Source organism: Symphalangus syndactylus, chromosome 24 (assembly GCF_028878055.3).
Source record: "Symphalangus syndactylus isolate Jambi chromosome 24, NHGRI_mSymSyn1-v2.1_pri, whole genome shotgun sequence".
Lineage (NCBI taxonomy): Eukaryota > Metazoa > Chordata > Mammalia > Primates > Hylobatidae > Symphalangus > Symphalangus syndactylus.
The window spans coordinates 22,835,795-22,859,692 of record NC_072446.2 but is presented as its reverse complement, the minus strand read 5'-3'; the positions used below and the strand labels follow the sequence as shown (position 1 = coordinate 22,859,692).

The following is a 23,898-nucleotide window of genomic DNA, read 5'->3' as shown; positions in this document are numbered from 1 at the left end:
CTTACTTTCGCTACCACTTTTTAAGACATTTTCCAAAAGCCTGCTGGCAGCAGTGTGCACTTATGCTCAGGTGACTAGCTGGGCCCCAGAAGTTTAGAGAGCAGTGCAAATGAGGTTAAGGTGCCAGTTTGACTCCAGGGCAGGTATGCAGCTTTGCATAAGAACAACTCTTTGCATAAGGGATAGCCTCAGGGGAGGTTCCCCAATCCCAGAAAGCGACCTCACAAATGCCTACCCACAAACAGTTAATGAAGGGAACAAAGGCACAACAAAATTAATCTCTGCACCTGGAAAATAACTCAAAGTGACAGGATGGACACCTCACTTTTGATAATTAGCCACCTCATTAGATTTACAAAAAATAACAGAAGTGAGATGACCTGATCAACTAGGCTAGCAGAAGTCTAAGCCACTCTTCCTTGAAAAGCAGACAGCTTATGTATACATAGTACTTTTTATTAACACCCTAATTTTCCATTCATTTCCAGAAAGAAGTTAGAAAAAGTATGTTCCTCATACTTCAAAGTGCCCTTTCTGTATAGAGAGGCGATGTGCCTAGATGGGAAAAGAATGGGTTTACCTAGGCTTCACACCTACCTACCACCTATTTGCGCATCTATTTTTCTTCTCCCAACTATAACTTTCAAAAGTTATAGTTGGGAAAACTTTAACTTTCAAAAGTTATAGTTGGGAAAACCGTAACTTCCAAAAGTTATAGTTGAGAAAACCGTAACTTCCAAAAGTTATACTTGGGAAAACTATAACTTCCTCTTCCTAAATCAAAAGCAAATCAAAGTCTGGGCATGGTGGCTCACACATGTAACCCCAGCACTCTGGGAGGGCGAGGTGGGAAGGTCACTTGAGCCCAGGAATTTGAGACCAGCCTAAGCAACACAGGGAGACCTAGTCCCCACAAAAATTTTTTTAAAAAATAGCTACTGGTCCTAGCTACTTGGGAGGGTGAGGTGGGAGGATCACTTGGGCCCAGGAGGTAAAGGCTGCAATGAGGTGTGATCACGCCACTGCACTCCAGCCTCGGTGACACAGCCAGGCCCTGCTGAGAAGGGAAAGGGAAAGGGAAAAGGAAAGGGAAAGGGAAGGTAAGTTTGCTCTAACACAACTGATATACCTGGGAACAATATGAGCATAACCTGAACTCTGCCTTTGCATATGCACAATTTCATCCATGAGGAAAACCCAGAAAACTACACCCAGCTGGACAGACAGACAGACACATACACATACACACACACACACCCCTGAAGCATCTACCAGCTACTCAGTTCACCAAGTGGGTGCCACACACATCTGATGTTAGAACTCCCAATGCCATTTCAGATAACCCTCCTTCTACCACTTCACAATAACTCAAGCTGCAACCCTGCTGATGCTCACTTCTATGAGCAAACCACAGGTTGACTTTTTCAAAGTTAAGTGCCATATTTACAGTATTCCTTAACTGCTTAACATGTGAACACCTGTGCTGTTTTCATTAGGTTCTTTTTTTTGGTGATGAGTAACTAATGCAGTTTTTGAATGTTGTACACCTAACCCAATTTTTTCATAATCTCTATGGCTTTTATTGAACAATCTGGCATAGTGTGGTAATTTTTTTTTTTTTAAACAGACTTTTGCTCATGTTGCCCAGGCCGGAGTGCAATGGTGCGATCTCGGCTCACTGCAACCTCCACCTCCCGGGTTCAAGCGATTCTCCCACCTCAGCCTCCCAAGTAGCTGGGATTACAAGCATGCGCCACCATGCCCGGCTAATTTTGTATTTTTAGTAGAGATGGGGTTTCACCACGTTGGCCAGGCTGGTCTTGAACTCCCGACCTCAGGTGATCCACCCACCTTGGCCTCCCAAAGTGCTAGGATTACAGGTGTGAGCCACCGGGCCCGGCCAGTGTGGTAACTGTCAGAAATGCTTATGCCATGTTATAGCAGAACTATTTAATATAATCACCTTTATAGAAAAGAATAAACTGCATGACATCAATGATATTCCCATTCTGTACATAGATACCTTTCTAAAGGGTGGGGGTGGGAAAAGAAAACAACACATTGAGTTTCTATCTAATCATTTCCAACAACTCAGAAGCAAAGAAATATCCTGAGTTTTCATTATGCCTAATGCTTCCATATGGGATCTTCCAAAGGGTTAAGAAAGCCTGGCTCAGCCTAGAGAATGCCACACAAATTAACTACAGATTTAACTCCTTTACTGATGCAAAACGCAAGCTGTGTCACACAGCTGTGTATGAAAAAACAATGGAAATAATCGCAGTAAAGGTATATGGTTAATGTGACCAGGGTAGCCCAACTCTGGTCCTGCTCAACTGATTTGACCTATGTCATAAAAGACTCTCAATCATTCAAAGTTTACTCACTCTTGACAAACCAGAGAAAAAATAACAATCTAGAGAAAAATAATCACTAAGTCCAAACAGGTTTCTGAGAAGAGCTTTATTCTACATTGTGGAATCCAATCAAAGAAAGAAAAAAACTAATTAGACATACTGTTGTAACATTTAATGAAATTTGAAATTCTTCTATTTAAACTTATTAATAGTAATGAGATTAAATAGACTTGACATCAAAGGGGCTAGAATTTCCCAAGAAGTTTTCCACATTATTGGTAAAGACAGCAGGTATGTTTTCTTTACAGCTTTCAAGAATCCCTAGCCAGAAATAATCTTACATTAAGACACGATGTTTCGTTATAGTGGGGGAAACAGAACTGGCCAGGAAAAGATTTTATAGCAAAGAGATTGTAAAAGATTATTCTAGCACAAATACAGAATTAAATTGCTGCCATCCTTTTTCTCCCAGCCCAGCAATTCCTGAGGTGCAAAATTTTCAAATATCTGTGTATATAATGACAAGGACGCAAGTGAAAACACTTGTGATGAAAGGGTTATGAATAAATTACTGTAATTTCCTTTTATCAACCAAGTTGATTTAATGATTTAAAAATATTGTTCAACAGAACAAAGGTGGTAACATTTGTTAGATCCCAATTAAACATGATTCATTCTGGAATGTTTCTGATGACACAGCTTACATAAATAATCTACTGGGAAGTCTACTCAAAATTCACAATGAAGAGTCGGTTTTTCACACATACAGTACAACCTGAAACTATAGCTTCAATCTATGCAGATGGTTTTACTATTTTAATTATACAACTAATTAATACCAAAATTAGATCGATGTTGTTTAATTTGTGGCTACTGAGGAATGTTACTATCACAAATCACAAAATCTGTGCCAAAATAAGTCTTCAAAGGGATATTGTTGCCTCCTTACCCTTCTAAGCTTTGCAATGGGCTTTGGTCAAAGCTGACATAAACAGCTAAAGAAATTAACAACAGAGTCTCAGAAGACAAGGCCAGGGGAGCCAAAAGGACACAGGTGCTACACACCCAGGCAGTCGTTGTCTGCTCCCAGAGCACCTGACTTCAGCAGCCACAGCACTTGCTCCTTAAGCGCAGCGGCGCCTTTGAAGGAGCACAGCCTGGAAGGTTTACCCTTCGCAGAGACACTTGCTCTTGGACTTCTGGCTGTACATTCTGAGGGTTCAAATGAAGGATGGGACAATGGGAAAGCTTAAATCTTCTGGAAACGTCACTGTGATCAATGGCTTCAACCCTCCTCTACCTCGTACCAGTTCACTGGAGCTGCTAACACTGTTTCCTTCTTTATCCGCCCATCTCTATTCCAGTGGAGCCCCGTGATTAAGGGATGGCAAAGAGGAAGGGGACATGTCCTTTTTTTTTTTTTTAACAGAAAAACACTCATTTAGATAGCTGGTTTAGTAAGACATCTGAATAAATATGAAATCCAAGTATGTAAAAGCTTTAAAAATCCAGGTTATGAATTAGCCTAAACCTGTGCTTATGTTCCATTCTGTTTAGAGGAAGGGGGATGGAATCCCTTTCACCTTTGTATTTTTCATGACAAGTCCATGGTCACATCAAAAATTACTTTTGTCTTTAACACAGCTGAAGTTATTAAATGTTATCTAGACCTGACCAAATCCTATTTCCTTAATGTTATATTCAGGACAGTGAAAAAAATACTGTTTTCTTTTAGCAAAGTCTGACTTTTAAGGCTCAGTTTTTACCTGATTAAATAAACTGACCCTGCTTTTGAGGTTAAAAAAATTACTTTTGTTCATGGGGTCCCATTATACTGTACTATTAAGTTTGCTTTTATATGTTTGGAAATTTCAGGCCGGGTGCAGTGGCTCATGCCTATAATCCCAGCTACTCGGGAGGCAGAGGCGAGCGGATTACCTGAAGTCAGGAGTTCGAGACCAGCCTGGCCAACATGGCGAAACCCCATCTCTAGTAAAAACTACAAAAATTAGCGGGGCATGGTGGCACACACCTGTAATCCCAGCTACTCGGGAGGGTGAGGCGGGAGAATTGCTTGAACCTAGGAAGTGGAGGTTGCAGTGAGCTGAGATGGTGGCACTGCACTCCAGCCTGGGGGACAGAGTAAAACTCCGTCTCAAAAAAAAAAAAGAAAGTTTCCATAATACAATGAAACTCTTAAGGAAAAAACTGCTTTGAACCTAAAGCCAACCCAAAAAGTAGCTCCTACCTAAAGTGAATTTCCCCTAGTGCCAAATGAAATTCAAAAAAATCCCAATCTTCTAATTCACACAAATCTTAAGATTTCTAATACTTTAAACCAGAATGAAAAAGTCAGGTATGCCAAATTAACAATGGAAGAGAAAAATTAATCCCACACCAAAGCCAAAACATTGAACTTCCTCCCACTCTCACATTCAGACACACACACACAAGCATGAACCACACAATGAAGGATTCCAGCTGCCCTGTCCAGACAACTGGACGCACATCACACCACTCCTAGTCATCCAGGGACCATCTTGGCAGCCTGTTTCTCATCACTACCTGCCACCCTGTGCCTGTGTTGTGGACAAGGAAGGCACAGGTAGAAGCCTAGCTTTTTATTTTTTAAATCTCAGCAATAGAGGCAAGGTTATTTCTACCTTCCATCCAAGAGTATGGAGCACAAGACTAGCTGTTTATTAATTAACATGCTTACTTTCCACACCAACCACACGGTTTTCCAATTTCACAAAGTAAATACTTCCTCATCCCTCTTTAGAAAAGATGAAACAACTTATCGTAGCCTAAGCAAAAACCACCTCTCAAAGCAGACTGGTGAGCAGATTCAAGACATAAAGGTATAGCTTTTATCATAAATTTGAAACCAACAAGAAAGCCATTAACCTAAATATTTTCCTAATCAAAAATCAGAAATGATGTTAATAGCAACATATAAGAATTACTATATCTACCCCACTTAGAATGTACTGGGGTACATGACAATGACAATCAGTACTGATTGCCTTATGTTTATCAACTTTTTCATCTACATTTCAGGTTTCAGTACAAGACAAACCATTAATACATTCATGATTAGCCATTTCAAAGCATTATTGTATACATACTGTATGACACAAAGTGCTTAATTGTAACTTAAAAGGTTAAAACCCATCTTGAATCCTAAATGGGCAAAAAAAACCTCCCACTAGTCATCTGCCCACAAACCAGGCCCCATATAACCATCAAGCATCTGACTGCATTGGACATGATTAATCTGAAACTGTGCTATGAATCATACGGTAGTCCTCCCTTATCTTCAAGGGATACGTTCTGAAATTCCCCAGTGGGTGCCTGAAACTGCAGGTAGTACCAAATCTAAATACATTGCTTTTTCCTATACACACATAACTATGGTAAAGTTTAACTTATAAATTAGGCACAGTAAAAGATGAATAACAATGTAAAAGGAAAATAAACTTGGGGACCCCAAACTCACTAAGTTAAAGAGAAAAGTCAAGGTAAGAACGGCATTATGCAAACCTACCTCCCTTACCATCTGCCCAGTAGGAAATTCCTTGTGGACCTCAAGATCCTTATCCTACAACCACTCTGCTGAATTTCACCCTGACAACGTAAATTGACAGCTTATCTTCACAGGTATGGGACAAAGGACAGAACTCAAAGTCATTCCTCTGCTTACCTGAGACAAATGCATAATCTGATCACTTCCTCTGCCCTGTAAGTATATTTTGTCTTATGTAAAAATGCAGATTCACTGAGCTAGATGAATGCATAAAGGACTATTCCTCCGCTGCCCCCCACCCTCACCCACCACATGTGAACAGCTGATCAAAGACTCAAAAGAATGCAACCATTTGCCTCTTCTCTATCACGCCTTCTTAAAATTTCTTCCCCTTTAAATACTGAAGCCCTCAAAATCATCTTTGGAGAAAGGCACAGACCTTGGGCCTGGGTGCATGCCCTTAACCTTGGTAAAATAAACTTCTAAATAGATTGAGACCTGTCTCAGATACTTTTTGGTTTGCAACAAATAATAAAATGGTTTTACAATTTGGTTTACAACAACAACAACAACAATAAAATGGAACAATTATAACAATAATAAAAGTAATTAAGTAAAATTAATTTTTCTGAGAGAGTCTCACTCTGTTGCCCAGGCTGGAGTGATCATGGCTCACTGCTGCCTCATGCCTCAAACTCCCAGGCTCATGCGATCCCAAGTAGCTGGGGCTACAGGCATGTGCCACCACACCTGGCTAATTTTTATTTGTATTTTTGTAGAAACAAGTTTTCCCCCAGGTTGCCTAGGCTGGTCTCAAACTCCTGGGCTTAAGCGATCCTCCAGCCTCGGCCTCCCAAAATGCTGGGATTACAGACATGAACCACCACACCTGGCCATAAGATTAAAATTTAAAAGTATTACAAATAATAAAATTAAAATAAGGGTCACTTGAACACAAGCACTGTGACACCATGATGATGATGTGATAATCCAGACGGCTACTAAATGTGTATACAGCGTGGGTATGCTGGACAAAGGAATGACTCACATCCCAGGCAAGACAAAGGGGGACAGAGCAGGATAGTGAAGATTTCATCACGCCACTCAGAATGGTGCACAATTTAAAATTTGTGAATTATTTCTGGAATTTTCCATTTAATATTTTCAGACCTCAGTGAAACCGCAGAAAGCGAAACTAGATAAGGGGGTGACTACTGTATTCACCATTATTCCTGGCAATTAAGGAATGTTAACTCCAACTGAACACCAGATGAATTGGCCCTCAATTAAACACATCTGTCCAGAAATATAGACTCACCCAAAACTGAAAATTTACTAAAGTGAAGCCATGCTCCTTAGAAGACTTAAAAAATAACAACGATACACTGTCTGCTTTGTTCATCACTGTACCCTTCAAGTCTAGCACACTGTAGGGGTGTTACACAGAGATTAATGAATTTAGCTATAAGAAAATAGCAAAATCAGGCAAATGCAAAGACGAGTTTGTAATTTTTTCTCTTTTATCACAGGCACCAGAACATAAAAGTTTTCTAAGTACCCACCCCTGCCTTTAATCACCATTTTTATCACTCACATTTAGATAAATACATTTGCAGTTCAGCTGATATCAGAAAAAAAAAAATATGTATCAAATGGCAAATTTTACTAAGTCAGAGCTGTGGGAGTCCAGCAGCTTTTACATGTTAGATTTTTCTATTTCCTCATTCGTCAGCATTTGACATCATTTTCTGATGTTATAAAGGATAATAGAAAAAAAAACCCTGTGCACACATCACGCCCCTCCTAGTCATCTAGGGACCATCTTGGCAGCCTGTTTCTCATCACCACCTGCCACCCTGTGCTTGTGTTGTGGACGAGGAAGGCATGGGGAAACAATATTCTGGTGAATAAAGCATTACTAATTTTCAAAGAATTAGAAGGCAAAAGCAAACAAACAAAAAAAAAACACCCACAATACCAAACTCGAAGTCATGCCTCAGGGTCTTTATTGTAAGTACTTAATACTAAACACCAAAACATAAATGATGCTGGTTAATGGAGATTTGGGGCTAAGAAAATACCAAACAGGCTGGGCATGGTGGCTCATGCCTGTAATCCCAGCACTTTCGGAAGCCAAGACAGGTGGATCAGGTGTTCAAGACCAGCCTGACCAAAATGGTGAAAGCCCATCTCTACCAAAAATAAAAAAATTAGCTGGGCGTGGTGGCATGCGCCTGTAACCCCAGCTACTCAGGAGGCGGAGACAGGAGAATCACTTGATCCTGGGAGGCAGAGGTTGCAGTGAGTTGAGATCATGCCATTGCACTACAGCCTGGGTGACAGTAAGATTCCGCCTCAAAAAAACAACAACAAAAAAAGAAAATACCAAACAAAATGTACTTTTCCCTGTCTTCGAAATCATCATGTCTTTTCATTCCTGTATGGCAAAAAATAAATCCCGTGTCGCCTGCTGAATCTGAATCTAAATAAATAAAGACAAAGAATAATAAATAAAGAAAACAGCTTCAAACTTAAACACGTTAGAGCAAGAGAAACAGACAAAAAAAAAAAAAAACCATGACTCCTGCTTTCTCAAAAATCACATCAGTAGCTTATAAAGACCTTCATGGGCAGAAAAAAGAATGGGCACATTGTAGGGAGCAAAAGGTAAGTGATAATATTTACAAAGTAGTGTATTTTAAAAGGACAAACAAAACAAAAAATTAGGTAAATTGGGCCTCGTTAAAAACTTTTTTGTGCATCAAAGGACACTATCAAAAGTGAAAAGACAACCCACAGAATAGAAAATATTTGTAGGCCGGGCGCGGTGGCTCACGCTTGTAATCCCAGCACTTTGGGAGGTCGAGGCGGGCGGATCACGAGGTCAGGAGATCAAGACCATGGTGAAACCCCGTCTCTACTAAAAAATACAAAAAATTAGCCGGGCGTGGTGGCGGGCGCCTGTAGTCCCAGCTACTCGGAGAGGCTGAGGCAGGAGAATGGCGTGAACCCAGGAGGCGAAGCTTGTAGTGAGCCGAGATTGCGCCACTGCACTCCAGCCTGGGCGACAGAGCGAGACTCCGTCTCAAAAAAAAAAAAAAAAAAATATTTGTAAATCATGTATCTGATAAAGGTTTAATATTATTCAGAATCCGTAAAGAACTCCTAACAGGCCGGGCATGGTGGCTCATGCCTGTAATCCCAGTATTCTGGGAAGCTGAGGTGGGAGGATGGCTTCAGTCTACCAGTTTGAGACTGGCCTGGGCAACATAGGGCAATCCCATCTCTACACATAATTTAAAAATCAGCCGGGCTTGCTGGCACACACTGGTGGTCTCAGCTGCTTGGGAGGCTGACGTGAGAGAACTACTTGAGCCTGGGAGGTTGAGGCTGCAGTGAGCCATGATAGTGCCACTGCCACTCCAGCATGGGCAACAGAGCGAGAGTCCATCTCAAAAAAACAAAAAACAAAACAAACAAAAAAACCCTAAAAAATAGTGATCACTGGCCAGGCGCGGTGGCTCACGCTGGTAATCTCAGCACTTTGGGAGGCCGAGGCCGGCAGATCACGAGGTCAGGAGATTGAGACCATCCTAGCTAACACGATGAAACCCCGTCTCTACTAAAAATACAAAAAAATTAGCTGGGCATGGTGGTGGGTGCCTGTAGTCCCAGCTACTCGACAGGCTGAGGCAGGAGAAGGGCGGGAACCCAGGAGGCGGAACTTGCAGTGAGTAGAGATCGCGCCACTGCACTCCAGCCTGGGCGGGACTCCGTCTCAAAAAAGAAAAAAAAAAAAAGTGATTACTGCATAACATTACGAATGTAATTTATGCCACTAAACTGTACACTTAATTACTTAAATTACCAAAATAGATACATGGCAAACTTCATATTTTACCACCAAAAGAAGAAAAAAGTACAAAGTAGATTTGGAAAAAATTAATTCAGTCACTTCAAAACCAGGATTAATTAATTCCTTTCCCCAACGTAAATGCAGTCCAACAACCAAGAGGCTGATCTGCTCAGACAATAGTTTCTTCTTTCATTTCATTAAACATTTAAGTACATACAACGTGCTGGGCACCATGCTAGGCACAAGAAAATTACAATCCAGAAAACTTCCCTCTCATGACTATATAGATTATGAGGATATGGGTCAAATGAGCTTTTCTAAAAACGTTAAAGGATTAAATGCTTTTATTGAAAACACACAGATTCAGCCGGGCAGGGTGGCTCACACCTGTAATCCCGGCACTTTGGGAGGCCGTGGCGGGTGGATCACCTGAGGTCAGGAGTTCGAGACCAGCCTGGCCAACATGGCAAAGCCCCATCTCTACTAAAAAATAAATAAATAAATAAATAAATAAATAAATAAATAAATAAATAAAATAGCCAGGTGTCGTGGTGCTTGCCTGTAACCCCAGCTACTCAGGAGGCTGAGGCAGGAGTATCACATGAACCCAGGAAGCAGGGGTTGCAGTGAGCCCCGATCGTGTCCAGCCTGGGTGACTGAGACTCTATCTCAGGAAAAAAAAAAATACAGATTCAAAATAACTATACCATGAATCCTAAAGCCAGTCTACTGTCATTTTTGGTCTATCTGGTTTGACTTCCTTAGGTTGGCAATTCTGTCATTTTTCTGAACAGGAATAAAACAGTTTTTTCCTTTTCAATTACATAAGCAAGACACAACACAGTATTTAGGAAAACACTATTTTATGACCTTCACCAGCCAAGTCTACCAATCAGCAAATACATGTATCCTGATCAGGAATACAATTTAGGCTTGGTTCCTGAAAGCAGAACTTAAAATGGGATAATAAGCGGCTCTGTGAGGAAAAAATAACTCTGTCTCTCCATCTTTCCAAGCTTATGATTGTTCAACACAGTAGAATTAAGAAGGTTTAAATGTTGATTATCCATACTTTTAGGACTACTTGGGAGGGGGTGGAAAAAGTTACCTCTTCACTGATATTTAAATATCCTACAACTTTTTAATAAAAATAATATACAGTTGTGCTCACTAGCATACCCTGGATCCACTGACATGTAAAAACACAACATTGCTGTCTTACAACCTACTCCTTCCAGTACCCGATACTCCACAATATTTTTCATCTTCATAATTAGGCCACTAACCGCCTAAGAGAACTGTTCATAATTGATGACAGTAACGAAGGTGCCTCAGAAACAATGACCAGGTTTGCTTCTAGTTGCTGCAAAGTACCTGGGTAGCTCCGTCACCTGCAAAGGCAGAGGAACAATACCCAGGGTCTAATAATTGCTTACTCAAACTAACAAAAGGAGAGGAAAAAAAAGGAGGAAATGGAGAAGGGGTAGCATTCTAAATTATTTAATGTGATTCCCATGCTTGGGAAAACACTGAATTCATGCAACCAGCAGGAGCCGGAATGCTCCTCAGTATAAAACGCACCATATAAAATGAATTACTGGATCCAAATGCAATATTCATTTTCATTTAACATCCAACTACCTAGAGGATTGAGGTAATGAGTCTGGGGCTCTGTTTCACCCTTAAAAGCTGAAGTGTGAAGCCAGAGGAAAGGACTGGCTTAGCAGATCAAAATGTAAAAGGATTAGCCCACAGGACAAAAAATGGTCCAAAAAAAGGAAAAAATGGTCTTAATATCCCAAAGATATTTCCAAAAATTCTTTCTGATTTTCTTTCCTTTGACCAAGACAGTACAATTGTCCCCCCCTTCCTTAGTGACAATGATTTCAAAGATAGATTTCCGTGTAGAGACACCAAGTCTGGAGTTCCCAGGCTAATGTCCGAAAGCAATGGCACTGCACAGTGGGGAGCTTGCCATTCACCCCAAAGACTGAAACTATAAAGTCTGAAGATTACACACAAGCATGTCACCATTCTCACCGCAGCAGTCTGGGGAGGAGATGAAGTCAACGGGAAATCAGAATTTTAAAAGACAGTGTCTTTACTTGACAAAATTATTCCTTCTTTACTTCAAAGGTTCAATTCACACATGCTCAGAATCATGAAACTTCAGATCCGAAAGGGACCCCAGAATCTGCACAACAGTCCAGTCTCCTCAGTTCACAGAAAACAGGAAAAAAAATTCATACCTAGTTATTGGTAAAGTCAGACAGGAGCCCAAACCTAATCTCAGTTTAATATGAGCATGAGACCAAGAGGGCACCTCCTATGGTTATAAATAAGAATCATATGGCCGGGCGCGGTGGCTCACGCTTGTAATCCCAGCACTTTGGGAGGCCGAGGCGGGCGGATCACGAGGTCAGGAGATCGAGACCACGGTGAAACCCCGTCTCTACTAAAAATACAAAAAAATCAGCCGGGCGTGGTGGCGGGCGCCTGTAGTCCCAGCTACTCGGAGAGGCTGAGGCAGGAGAATGGCGTGAACCCGGGAGGTGGAGCTTGCAGTGAGCCGAGATTGCGCCACTGCACTCCAGCCTGGGCGACAGAGCGAGACTCCATCTCAAGAAAAAAAAAAAAAAAAAAAAAAGAATCATATGGCCGGGCGCAGTGGCTCACACCTGTAATCCCAGCACTTTGGAAGGCCAAGGCGGATGGATCGCCTGAGGTCTGGAGTTAGAGACCAGCCTGGCTAACATGGTGAAACCCCATCGCTACTAAAAATACAAAAAAAAAAACAAAAAAAAAATTAGCTGGGCATGGTTGCAGGTGCCTGTAATCCCAGCTACTCAGGAGGCTGAAGCAGACTGAGAATCGCTTGAACCCAGGAGGTGGAGGTTGCAGTGAGCCAAGATGGCACCATTGCACTCCAGTCTGGGCAACAAGAGAAAGCGAAACTCCGTCTCAAAAAAAAAAAAAAATCATAAACATAAGGACCTTTGTGTCAAGCTCTGTGCTAAGCCCTTTCACGTGCATATTCTACTTAATTCTGACAAGTAGCCTGAGAAAGGTAGTATCCTCTATTTGAAAACAAAATGAATCTGCCCACTCCAAGCTGATCTGATCCCAGATCTCTTTTCAACCATATTGTATGTGCTTCAGGAATATCTTAATAATTCTCAACTTTGGGCAAGTTAATGACTCCACTTGACTTATATGATCATCTATAAAATGAGAGATGTAGTCAAAAGTTTAGAATTCAAAGATCTCCCATAACTGATAACATGACACTCAAATCTGGGTACCTGGGTAGCTCCAGGATTTTAAGTGGATCTTAAAATCCCATTAATTTTTCCTCACAATTTTCTACAAAACATAGCTCGTGTGCAAAGGCAAGGCATACCTTTACTGGCTACTAGAAAGTGAAGAAGAACTGCCCTTTTCCCCACAGTGCACACAGGCCTGCCTCTTCTCTACAGCCCACACCCAACCTCCCCTTTTCTCTATTTCTTTGACAGGCCTCAGCAGCATTACATTGCTCACTTCTTACGTGCTAAGGTTTTTTCTTTGCCTTATGTGATTAGATGTGCCCAACATACTTCCAAGATCTAAAAAGCAGCAAAATTTAGGGAAGCAAGAAGTCAGTTGTATTCTGGCCTTCTGCTGCTTTGGAATTTCTACTCTCTCAGAGAGCTCTAAAGAGGCATGGCAACACAGAGCCCCTCCTTCCTGGTGATTATTATACAAGGCTCCCACTGGCCTATTCAGCTGGGGCAGGGGGAGTCGATGCTGGAATAGAATCATCTGCTGGCTAGGTATCCTGGAACAGCAATTAATACTGTTTGAATGGCTGAGACTATCCAAAACCAACCACTTTCCTTCTACTAAAGAAAATTTCAACTCCAAACCCAAGACCTGGCTTCCAATATAGCAAAAACTCCACAAAAAGAACATAAAACATCACCAAAGTCCTGGTCAAAAGTGGCGCTGTTTACTTTTGTAACATCAACCTGTTCTCCAAATATGGCTTCCTCCTAAGAAGAAGAGACAATATACTCAAATATGTGCGCAAGAGTGCATAAGGATTTGGAGCAAAAAAAAGGTGTCCTTCACAGGATAAGGTTCTTTAATTCTCTAAAGTGAAGTAACCCACATTTCCCCATACGTATGTCATTCTAGAAAGCTCGGAAACTGAGTGTGCTGAGGGATTCAGAGGGCTTTTTCATGTCAAGAAAAAAAAAAGGCTATTTTCAGACTACACTTGAATGGGGAAAATCTGAAATTTTCATGTGGTTATTAGGAAAAGTTGTATTTGATTAGAGAAAACATGTATCTTCTCTAAAATCATTGTTTGTTTGGAGACAGGGTCTCACTCTGGGTGCCCAGACTGAGTGCAGTGGTTCAATCATGGCTTATTGCAGCCTCGACCTCCCAGGATCAGGTGATCTTCTGACCTCAGCCTCCCGAGTAGCTGGGATTACAGGCATGCACCACATCCAACGAATTTTTTGTATTTTTAGTAAAGACGGGGTTTCACTATGTTGCCCAGGATCGTCTTGAACTCCTGGACACAAGGAATCTGCCCATCTTGGCTTCCCAGAGTACTGGGATTACAGGCATGAGCCACCTTGCCAAGCCTTTTGTTTTTTTTTTTTTGTCTAAAATCTTAGGAATGGCCCGGCACGGTGGCTCACACCTCTAATCCCAGCACTTTGGGAGGCTGAGGTGGGCGTATCATCTGAGGTCAGGAGTTCGAGACCAGCCTGCCTGACCAACATGGTAAAACCCCGTCTCTACTAAAGATACAAAAAAAAAAATAGCTGGGCATGGTGGCGGGTGCCTGTAATCCCAGCTACTTGGGAAGCTGAGGCAGGAGAATCACTTGAACGCAGGAGGCGGAGACTGCAGTGAGCCAAGATCATGCCACTGCACTCCAGCCTGGGTGACAGAGCAAGACTTCGTCTCAAAAAATAGTAAGATAAAAATAAATTAAAATCTTAGGACCAGTGTTTATGTAGAATGTAAATGAATTATCAACTTTCTATATATGAAAGCATCTCACTAGCTTTATTGAGGCATGATTTCTTAAAAATTCTCTAAAAGATTGACTAAGATGCAGTTATAGTTTTTCAAATGGCTTTGGGATTTTTTTTTTTTTTGAGACGGAGTCTCGCTCTGTCACCCAGGCTGGAGTGCAGTGGCACAATCTTGGCTCACTGCAAGCTCCGCCTCCCGGGTTCACGCCATTCTCCTGCCTCAGCCTCTCCGAGTAGCTGGGACTACAGGCGCCTGCCACCACGCCCGGCTAATTTTTTGTATTTTTAGTAGAGATGGGGTTTCACCGTGGTCTCGATCTCCTGACCTCGTGATCCGCCCGCCTCAGCCTCCCAAAGTGCTGGGATTACAAGCGTGAGCCACCGCGCCCGGCCGGGATTTTTTAAAAGTATCGGATCATTGAAATCAAGTCACTTGCTCAAGGTCATTTGGTCAAATCAGGTAAGATTAGAATTACTGGCTCCTGCCGGGAGCGGTGGCTCAAGCCTGTAATCCCAGCACTTTGGGAGGCCGAGGCGGGCGGATCACGAGGTCAGGAGATCGAGACCATCCTGGCTAACACGGTGAAACCCCGTCTCTACTAAAAATACAAAAAATTAGCTGGGCGTGGTGGCGGGCGCCTGTAATCCCAGCTACTCAGGAGGCTGAGGCAGGAGAATGGCATGAACCGGAGAGGTGGAGCTTGCAGTGAGCCGAGATCGTGCCAGTGCACTCCAGCCTGGGGGACAGAGAAAGACTCCGTCTCAAAAAAAAAGAATTACTGGCTCCTGCCTTCCAAAAGCCAGCCATAAATCAAACTTCTCTTGGAACTAAGCTGGCCAAAAATGTCAAAATCATTCCCCATCTCTTTTCTTCAGTAATCAAGGAAAGAGAAAAATTAGTTTAAATGTAGAACAGAATTTCAATTAATAAAATGTCATTGGCCAGGCGTGATGGCTCACATCTGTAATCCCAGCACTATGGGAGGCTGAGGTGGGCAGACCACGAGGTCAGGAGTTCGAGACTAGCCTGACCAACATGGTGAAACCCCATCAAAAATTAGCCAGGTGTGGTGGCGGGCGCCTGTAATCCCAGCAACTCAGGAGGCTGAGGCGGGAGAACTGCTTGAACCCAGGAGGCAGAGGTTACAGTGAGCTGAGATTGCGCTACTGCGCTCTAGCCTGGGCAACAGAGCAAGACTCCATCTCAAAAAAAAAAAAAAGTCATCAATGCATAAACAATTACTCCTAACCATGCAGAGGCACCTCTCTTGAAACTGGTAACTGTTTCAACAATTTGCTAAGGTCAGTAACCTCTACACAACCTTGCCATATGATGGTACCATAAACTTATTAAGATTTTAAATCAGCACTTCGTATGTATATTTACAAATAGCTCGCTTCTGTTATCTTTTAAAAGACCTGATCAGACTGGAGTACAGAAGTACTCTGAGTTCTCGGATTTTTTTTTTAATTAACAGGTCATAAATAAGTTCAAAAGTTTTCTGCAGAACCCTGAAGGGAACAGGAATATTTCAACATTGCAAATAAAACAAGTGATTAAATAAATAAGAATCATAAAGGCCAGGGGATAGAGGGTTGAAGACAAGGGACATCACATTTTTATGCAACATTATTACCTTGCTCCTTATCAAATCCACCACTTTCTCTCTTTCACTTTCTTTCTGTCCCAACCTTCTCCTTTTAAATTGCTGATATAAAACACTACTTCCCAAATTAACAATACAGACACAACTCCCGGCCAGGCACAGTGGCTCACGCCTGTAATCCTAGCACTTTGGGAGACTGAGGTGGGTGGATCACCTGAGGTCAGGAGCTCCAGACGAACCTGGCCAACATGGTAAAACCCCATCTCTACTAAAAATACAAAAATCAGCCAGTGGTGCCAAGCGCCTATAATCCCAGCTACTCGGGAGGCTGAGGCAGGAGAATCACTTGAACCTGGGAGGCAGAGTTTGCAGTGAGCCGAGAGCTCACACCATTTCACTCCAGCCTGGGCAAAAGAGCGCTACTCCGTCTCAAAAAAAAAAAAAAAAAAACAAATCCCAACGAAGCCGTATTTTTAAAACATTAAATGGATCAAATGGTATTATTATAGTAGCTGAGGGCATTTTATATTTTTTGCAAACACCCTATTAATAGTCTTATTTAGTAATTTTCCTCATATCCAATTTTCTATGTGAGATGGTACCCCATTTCACGGATGACTCTCAAGTCCAAGAAAAGTTTCCTTTGCTCTTAGAATACGGGTCACCCACATTAAGCGGCATTAGCGCTCAAAAATAGTAAGTTAATGGTCAGGCTGAAATTTTGGCTGGGTTACAGCATACATGGACAATTCAAAACATTTATAGCTACATGATTTTTCTTATTTCAAATTCAAGTCTACTATTTCTGAATATAATTGTAACATACTCTTGGAGTGATGATATCTCTAGCCCTTGAGCACAACGTAGCCACAAGGTACACAAAGCAAATCAAAAGCAAGCACTGGAAAAAGTTAAACCTAGAAGGAAATACAAGTCTAACACTTTTCACTGTGCCAGAAAACAGAATTGTCATTGGGAAATTTATTAAAGTAAACTACATGAAACTGCTGATATACAACTGTTTTTGACCTGCAAAAACAGAAATTTCGTATAGCTCAACCTAATGTTATTTTCTGTTATTTTCTTTTTTTTTTTTTGAGACGGAGTCTCACTCTATCGCCCAGGCTGGAGTGCAATGGCACAATCTTGGCTCACAGCAACCTCTGCCTCCTGGGTTCAAGCAATTCTCCTGCCTCAGCCTCCTGAGTAGCTGGGATTACAGGCACCTGCCACAACGTCTGGCTAATTTTTGTATTTTTAGTAGTGACAGGTTTCACCATCCTGGACAGGCTGGACTTGAACTCCAGACCTCATGATCCACCCACCTCAGCCTCCCAAAGTGCTGGGATTACAGGTGTGAGCCACCGTGCCCGGCCAACCTAATATTATTTTCTAAGCTCATTTTAGTAACCGTTAAGGTCTTCATATCCCAAGGAACAAAAAACAACCTTTTATTTCTCCAGACTGCCTTAACCTCAAAAAAATTTGCCACCCCACTGTCCAAGGCCAGACATTCGAAAACTTTAAGTTCAACAGAGCCTGTGCATCATAGTGAGATCCTGTCTCTACAAAAAACTGTTTTAAAAGTTAGCCAGGCAGGGTGGCATGTACCTGTAGTCCCAGCTACTCAGGAGGCTGAGGGAGGAGGATCCTTTGTGCCCAGGAGATCAAGGCTGCAGTAAGCTATGAGCATCACTGCACTACAGCCTGGGCAACAGGCAATCATTAGTAGGAAGGGCAAACAGCTAAATGTAACTACTCCACATCCTTTTTTTATTGTTCCCCTTTCTCACGAACAAAATTTCCATCCTAAGTAGAATTCCCCTTCAGAAGGCTTATATTCAAGGAGATACAGTACTAATGAAAATGTAAGTGCTCTGCCTCTTTTTCAGCTATCAGTGATATAGGATTCTAGGCAAGGCAGTAGCACATCGCTTTACACAGGGGTTCCACTGACCTAAAAATCTACTGTTGAGGAATCTTAATTAAATTGATAAGTTCCATTTCTGTTGAAGAATCTGGCTTCTAACCTTTCTATCAAAAGGGTGATTACCATCCCAGTGGGATATAGTTTTCCATTTAGATATAGGTGATTTATGGACTCAGACCAGAAGTACCTGTCATTTTCACAAAAGGAGAAAAAAAGGGTTATGGCTCTAAGACTACCTCTAGGTCCAAATCCCATCTTTTCACACCCATTTTTATTAGAGTCTAATAGCCAACATGCTAATGAACTCTTTTCTCAGTTAATTCCACTAATTAGTTATCTCTTCTTGTTCTGCCAGAATCCCAACCCTTTTACAATCTACTCATCAAATCCATCAGGCCACATATTATACCTTCCTAGAGGGACACTTTTCCCGATGACACTTTGTAAACAAGGCAATCTGATGCTGCCTGTTCTATCTTCCCAGATCTAGTTGATAGTTCAAAACATCAACATTAACCACAAGTAAAATATGCTTAAAAAATAATCAGGAGATGATCTCCTGCTCTATCTGGAAATTTCTCTATTCAGCTAGCTCTGTGTTGACAGGTCAACAGAGAATGGCACTAGTTACTGCTACAAACCTAAAATGTAGGGAAATCCTACATTTCCCTACAGCTAAACCATCAACCGTTTCCTAAAATCCATATAATCCAAAATTTTTCTAGCAGAACTTACTCTTCCTGCCCCTGCCCCAGCAGCAACTTCTGATCATTTTTCACCATAAACTGAGGTTTCCTCATAGTAATGCCAAGTCAGGCAAACACATTCCTTAAGCCTTCCACCTAACTCCCTTCTTCCTGGAAGTTACATGTAATAGCTGCCTTTATTTACTTATTTTTAAAACTCTTCAAGCATCAGGTACAGTGGTAAATGCTTTTAAAGAACATGGATCTACTTCCATCCTTGACACCGTATGAGATTGGGATTCATATTCCCATTTTACAGAGGAGAAAATCTAAGGCTTAGTAACCTGCCCAAGGTCATACAGGGCAGAGACTGGAATCCAAGTCTGACCTCTGTGTCCTCCGCTCTTAACCCTCATGCTGTCTTTCCTTCTGATCTCTTCCTGTCCTAACTGGTGCCCTGTGGTCTTATAAAAGACTATGCTTGGGGCAGGCGGGGGAGGGGTGGGAGGGTCAGTTTCTCCAGAGACTGCCTTTCCTTTAAAGGATAAGACTTTGAAAAGAAGGAGTACCCATTACATCTTTCCTCCATGCTCCCCTTCTCACCTGGTACCATTTCCCAAAGGCCTCAGTCATATTCCCTTCTCTAGGGCCAATTTAAACTTCTCCTTTATCCCCAGAGCAGGCACTATCCAATACTGAAGAACCACCATCTACCCTCAAGGCTAGGAGAGGGCAGAAGTGGAAGAAAGAACACAGACAGCACCCCTTCCCCAGGTCTTCAATTGAGAAAGAAGCTGTGGCTGAAAGTCTGGGGGGCTGGGGACAAAGGTGACAAGGATGTGCCCTTGTGGGTACGCGACGTGGGGGGGAGGGGAGATGGGGAAGAGGCATGGGACGCTCAGGGGGTTAGCGGGAGATTGAATGGGGGTGGACCTCTGTAAGGGGAAGGGGGGTGCCACTGGCAGGCAGAGAGATCAGGCCACTGAAGAGGTGAACGTGAGTTAGGGAAGAGGACCTGGAGGTGGATGTAATGGGGGAAGTGGAGGAAGAAAGGGGAGGGAGGGGGCTCACAAGAGCAGGAAACGATGGAGTCACGGGGAGTGGGGGAGGATGGATGGGAGCCAGAAGGTGGGGCGGCCTGAGACCCGGGCACATGGGCTCGGCGAAGAGCTGGCGCGCCGCGGGGGAATGGGGTGCGGGGAATGCCGGGAATGGGGGTTCCAGGAGACCCCGGGGAAGGGAAAGGGAAGCGGGAGTTCTCGAGCAGAGGAGCGGGAAGTGGGAGTTCCAGCGAGGCAAGAGCGGGAAGGGGGTCCCGGAGCAAGAGGCGGGCGTGAAGGCACAGTCGGGTTCGCGAGGGCGGCGTTAGGAGGGGCGGGATGGGCCGGAGGCTGGCGCGGGAGAGGGATCCCGGGAGCCCGTTGGGGTGCGGAAAGCAGGAATGTCCTGGCGTCCCCGAGAGCCGGGCCAGGACTCCGGAGTCTTCGGAGGACCATGCTCGAGGCCGCCTCCTGGCCGGGGCCCCCTAGGGAGGGGCGGGGATTCCCCGGGTCCCTCAAGGCCAGAGCGGCAGCCGCCGCGGTCCCAAGCCCCCTTCCTACCTATGCCGGGCGCCACATAGACGAAGTAGAGCAGCGAGGACGAGAGAGAAAAGAAGAAGAGCGCGGCGAGCAGCGAGCGGCGCGGCAGCCGCAGCAGCCCCCGGCGGGCGCGCATGCTGCAGCCGGGCGGCCGCTCGAGAGCCAGGCCGGGCCTGCTCCCGCAGCTCCCCGTCCGCCGCCTCCTGGGCCGCCGCCGCCACCGCCTGGGCCTCGGCCACCGCCTCCCGGGCCTCGCGGGCCGCCACTCGCCGCCGCCGCCGCCTCGCCGCTCCCAGCCGCCGGCCGTCGCGGGCCGGGACACATGAAGCGGGCGGGGGCCAGAGCGGCCCCGAGCGGGCGCAGCGGCGGGGGCGGAGGCGGGGCGCACGCGCGGGAGGCGGGGCCAACGCCGCCGGGCACCGTCGCAAAAGACCCGCGTGCTTGCGCTCGCCGCCGACCCTTGTCCGGCGTCCACGGCAGCCCGCATGGAATATCGCCAAATGGCGACAGACCCTCTCCCAGTGCGGCCACCGCCCAGGCTTTCGGGGAACGTCTCTCAAGTGCTCCGCGCTCGCTCGCCCCCATCTCGGGGGCCAAGGGGCCATCTACAAAGTCTGACTCATCTCGTTGCCCACTGCAGCAGAAGATTGGGGGCTGCAAGGCTTGGGGGTTCGGCCTGGTATACACCCTCATTCATTCATTCATTCATTCAATTCACCATTTATTTATTGAATGCCAGATACAGTTGTTGGCGCTGGGCATGCTACAGAGAAAAACACGATAAAAATCTGTGTCTACTTGAAACTTACATTATGTGAGAGGTAAAAGAAACAAATCAGCTAGTAATATCAGGTACTGGTAACACATATGAATACGATAAAACAGGAGGATGTATTGCAGGCAAGCTGGAGTGGTCAAAGAAGGCCTCACTGAGCAGTGACACGAGCAGAGATATAAAAGGGTGAGAAAGCGCCAGCTTTTTAGAATAAGCTGGGGAAAAAGCAATCATACCAGGGGGAACAGCAGGTGTAAAGGCCCTGAGGTAGGAAAAGGGCTGATCTGCCCCCTAGTTGAATCTAAGGCCAACATGGATAAAATCCAGTGAAGTAGGGGGGGAATAGGGATGAGCTTGGAGCTGTAGTCAGGGTCCACATCCTACTGTATCAGAAATAGCATAATGATGACAATTGTCAATGTCTCTAGACTTCTGCTGAGAAACATGGACTTTACTCATGTCATGAAATTCCCCCACCAGTCTTGAGATGTGTGCTGTTGTTATTACTATCGTACAAGTGAGGAAACTGAGGTTTCTAGATGGAAAGGCAATTCACCCAAGCCTTGCAGTAAGGGCTCAAATCGAAACTGGCCTGTCTCCCATGTCAGGCCCTTGACCTCTAGGTTGTAACTGTCTCAACAGTCTGTGTGGCCTCTAATTCTTATCCTGCAGGCAAATCGGTATCCTATCCCCATCACCTGGGTATGGGACCATATCCAAAAAAATGCTTTCAGATCAGCATCAGCTCAAAGGACCTCAGAAGGCAATGAACAGTCCTAGAAATTTATGGCAAGAAGCAGTAGCTTCAAGGAGCTGGACTGGGGAGGCCAGTGTCCCCTGTGTAGACATATCTGAAACTAGGGTACTGTCTTGGAATGCCAGAAGCAGTGGGGAGAGGAGAGGACTTTGCAGGGATTCTGTGAGAATCAACAATAATCCTGATTTATATTCCTAAAGTGATTTCTACTTTTTACAGTGTTTCTTTGATCCTTTAAGTGGGGAGTCTAGAGCCACACTGCCTGGGTTCTCTGACTCCCAGCTTTTCCATTGTTAGCTGTGTGACCTCATGCAAGTTAAACTCTCTGTGCCTCGGTAAAATGGAGGAGGTTATTAGCAACCTCATCAGGTTGTTGTGAGGATTTAAGTAATAGATGCAAAGTGCACGTAGTAAGTGCACTTAGCTATCACCTAATTCAATACCCCTGGGGAATGGTATGGTGGAAGAGAAGAGGCTTAAACAACAAAAAAGGAAAGCAGAGAATTTTGACTCAGGTAGATGTGAGTTCAAATCTCGGCTTGGCCTCTCCTGGCTATGTGACTCTGGGAAAGTCACTTACCTCTCTGAGCTTCTCTATTCATCACCTGTGAACCAGACCCAGTGCTGCCCACCCCCTCCACAGGGATGTGATGTGGATTAGATGAAATAGTGCAGGTAAGGCCCTGGACCAGAAATCCCAGACTAGCCGGAATCATCTAACTTGCAAATACTTTTTGTTGGCCCACACAATGGCCCCTCCCAACCCTCATATCTATGAAACATTTTCAAACATATAGAAAAGTTGAAAGAATAGTACAAGAAACATCTGTACACTCCCCACCTGGATTTGATCATTGTTATCACTTTTCCACATGTATGTATCTACACTCATATGTTGAAAATTTTTATTTTTTGCTAAATATTTAAAGGGAGGCAGGGCGATTACACCTGTAATCCCAGCACTTTGGGAGGCAAAGGCGGACAGATCGCTTGAGCTCAGGAGTTTGAGACCAGTCTGGCCAACATGGCAAAACCCCACTTCCACAAAAAATACAAAAGAATTAGCTGGGCGTGATGACGTGTGCCTGTAGTCCCAGCTACTTGGGAGGCTGAGGTGGGAGGATCTCTTAAGCCCAGGAGGTGGAGGTTGCAGTGAGCCAAGATAGCATCACTGCATTCCAGCCTGGGAGACAGAGCGAGACCCTGACTCAAAAAAACAACAAAAAAAGTAAGTTGCTGCCTTACTAGTACTTCATGCCTTAATACTTCAGTAGCAAATCCTAAGGAAAATTACATTATCCTTCAGAACCACAGTAATATTAAGCGAATTAACAATTATACCATAACATTCTGTAATATCCAGTCTGTTCTGGATAGAGAGAGAAAGAGAAACCTTCGTACATCTAAACTATGTACCAATGATCAGTCTCTACTTCTGACCTATCTGAAATAACATTGCATCAAAATAAATTGGTTATGTTTTAGGCCGGGTACAGAGGCTCATGCCCGTAATCCCACCACTTTGGGAGGCTGAGGCAGGCAGATCACTTGAGGTCAGGAGTTTGAGACCAGCCTGGCCAACAACATGAAACCCCAACTCTACTAAAAAAATACAAAAATTAGCTGGGCATGGTGGCACATGCCTGTAATCCCAGCTACTGGGGAGGCTGAGGCAGGAGGATTGCTTGAACCTGGGACACAGAGGCAGAGTTTGCAGTGAGCCGAAATCATGCCATTGCACTCCAGCCTGGACAACAGAGTGAGACTCCACCTCAAAAAAAAAAAAAAAAG

General features: G+C 43.9%; 1 protein-coding gene across 1 annotated transcript in view; it reads right to left on the bottom strand.

Moving 5' to 3' along the window:
- The window catches only part of B4GALT5 (beta-1,4-galactosyltransferase 5), an 82,583-nt gene extending 61,655 nt beyond the window's left edge, over nucleotides 1–20,928 (bottom strand). Inside the window, exon 1 of the mRNA XM_055265121.2 lies at nucleotides 20,597–20,928. Within this exon, the coding sequence (XP_055121096.1) occupies nucleotides 20,597–20,711 (115 nt within the window). The 5' untranslated portion in view covers nucleotides 20,712–20,928. The remainder of the gene's footprint in view (nucleotides 1–20,596) is intronic.
- Nucleotides 20,929–23,898: the final 2,970 nt, after the last annotated feature.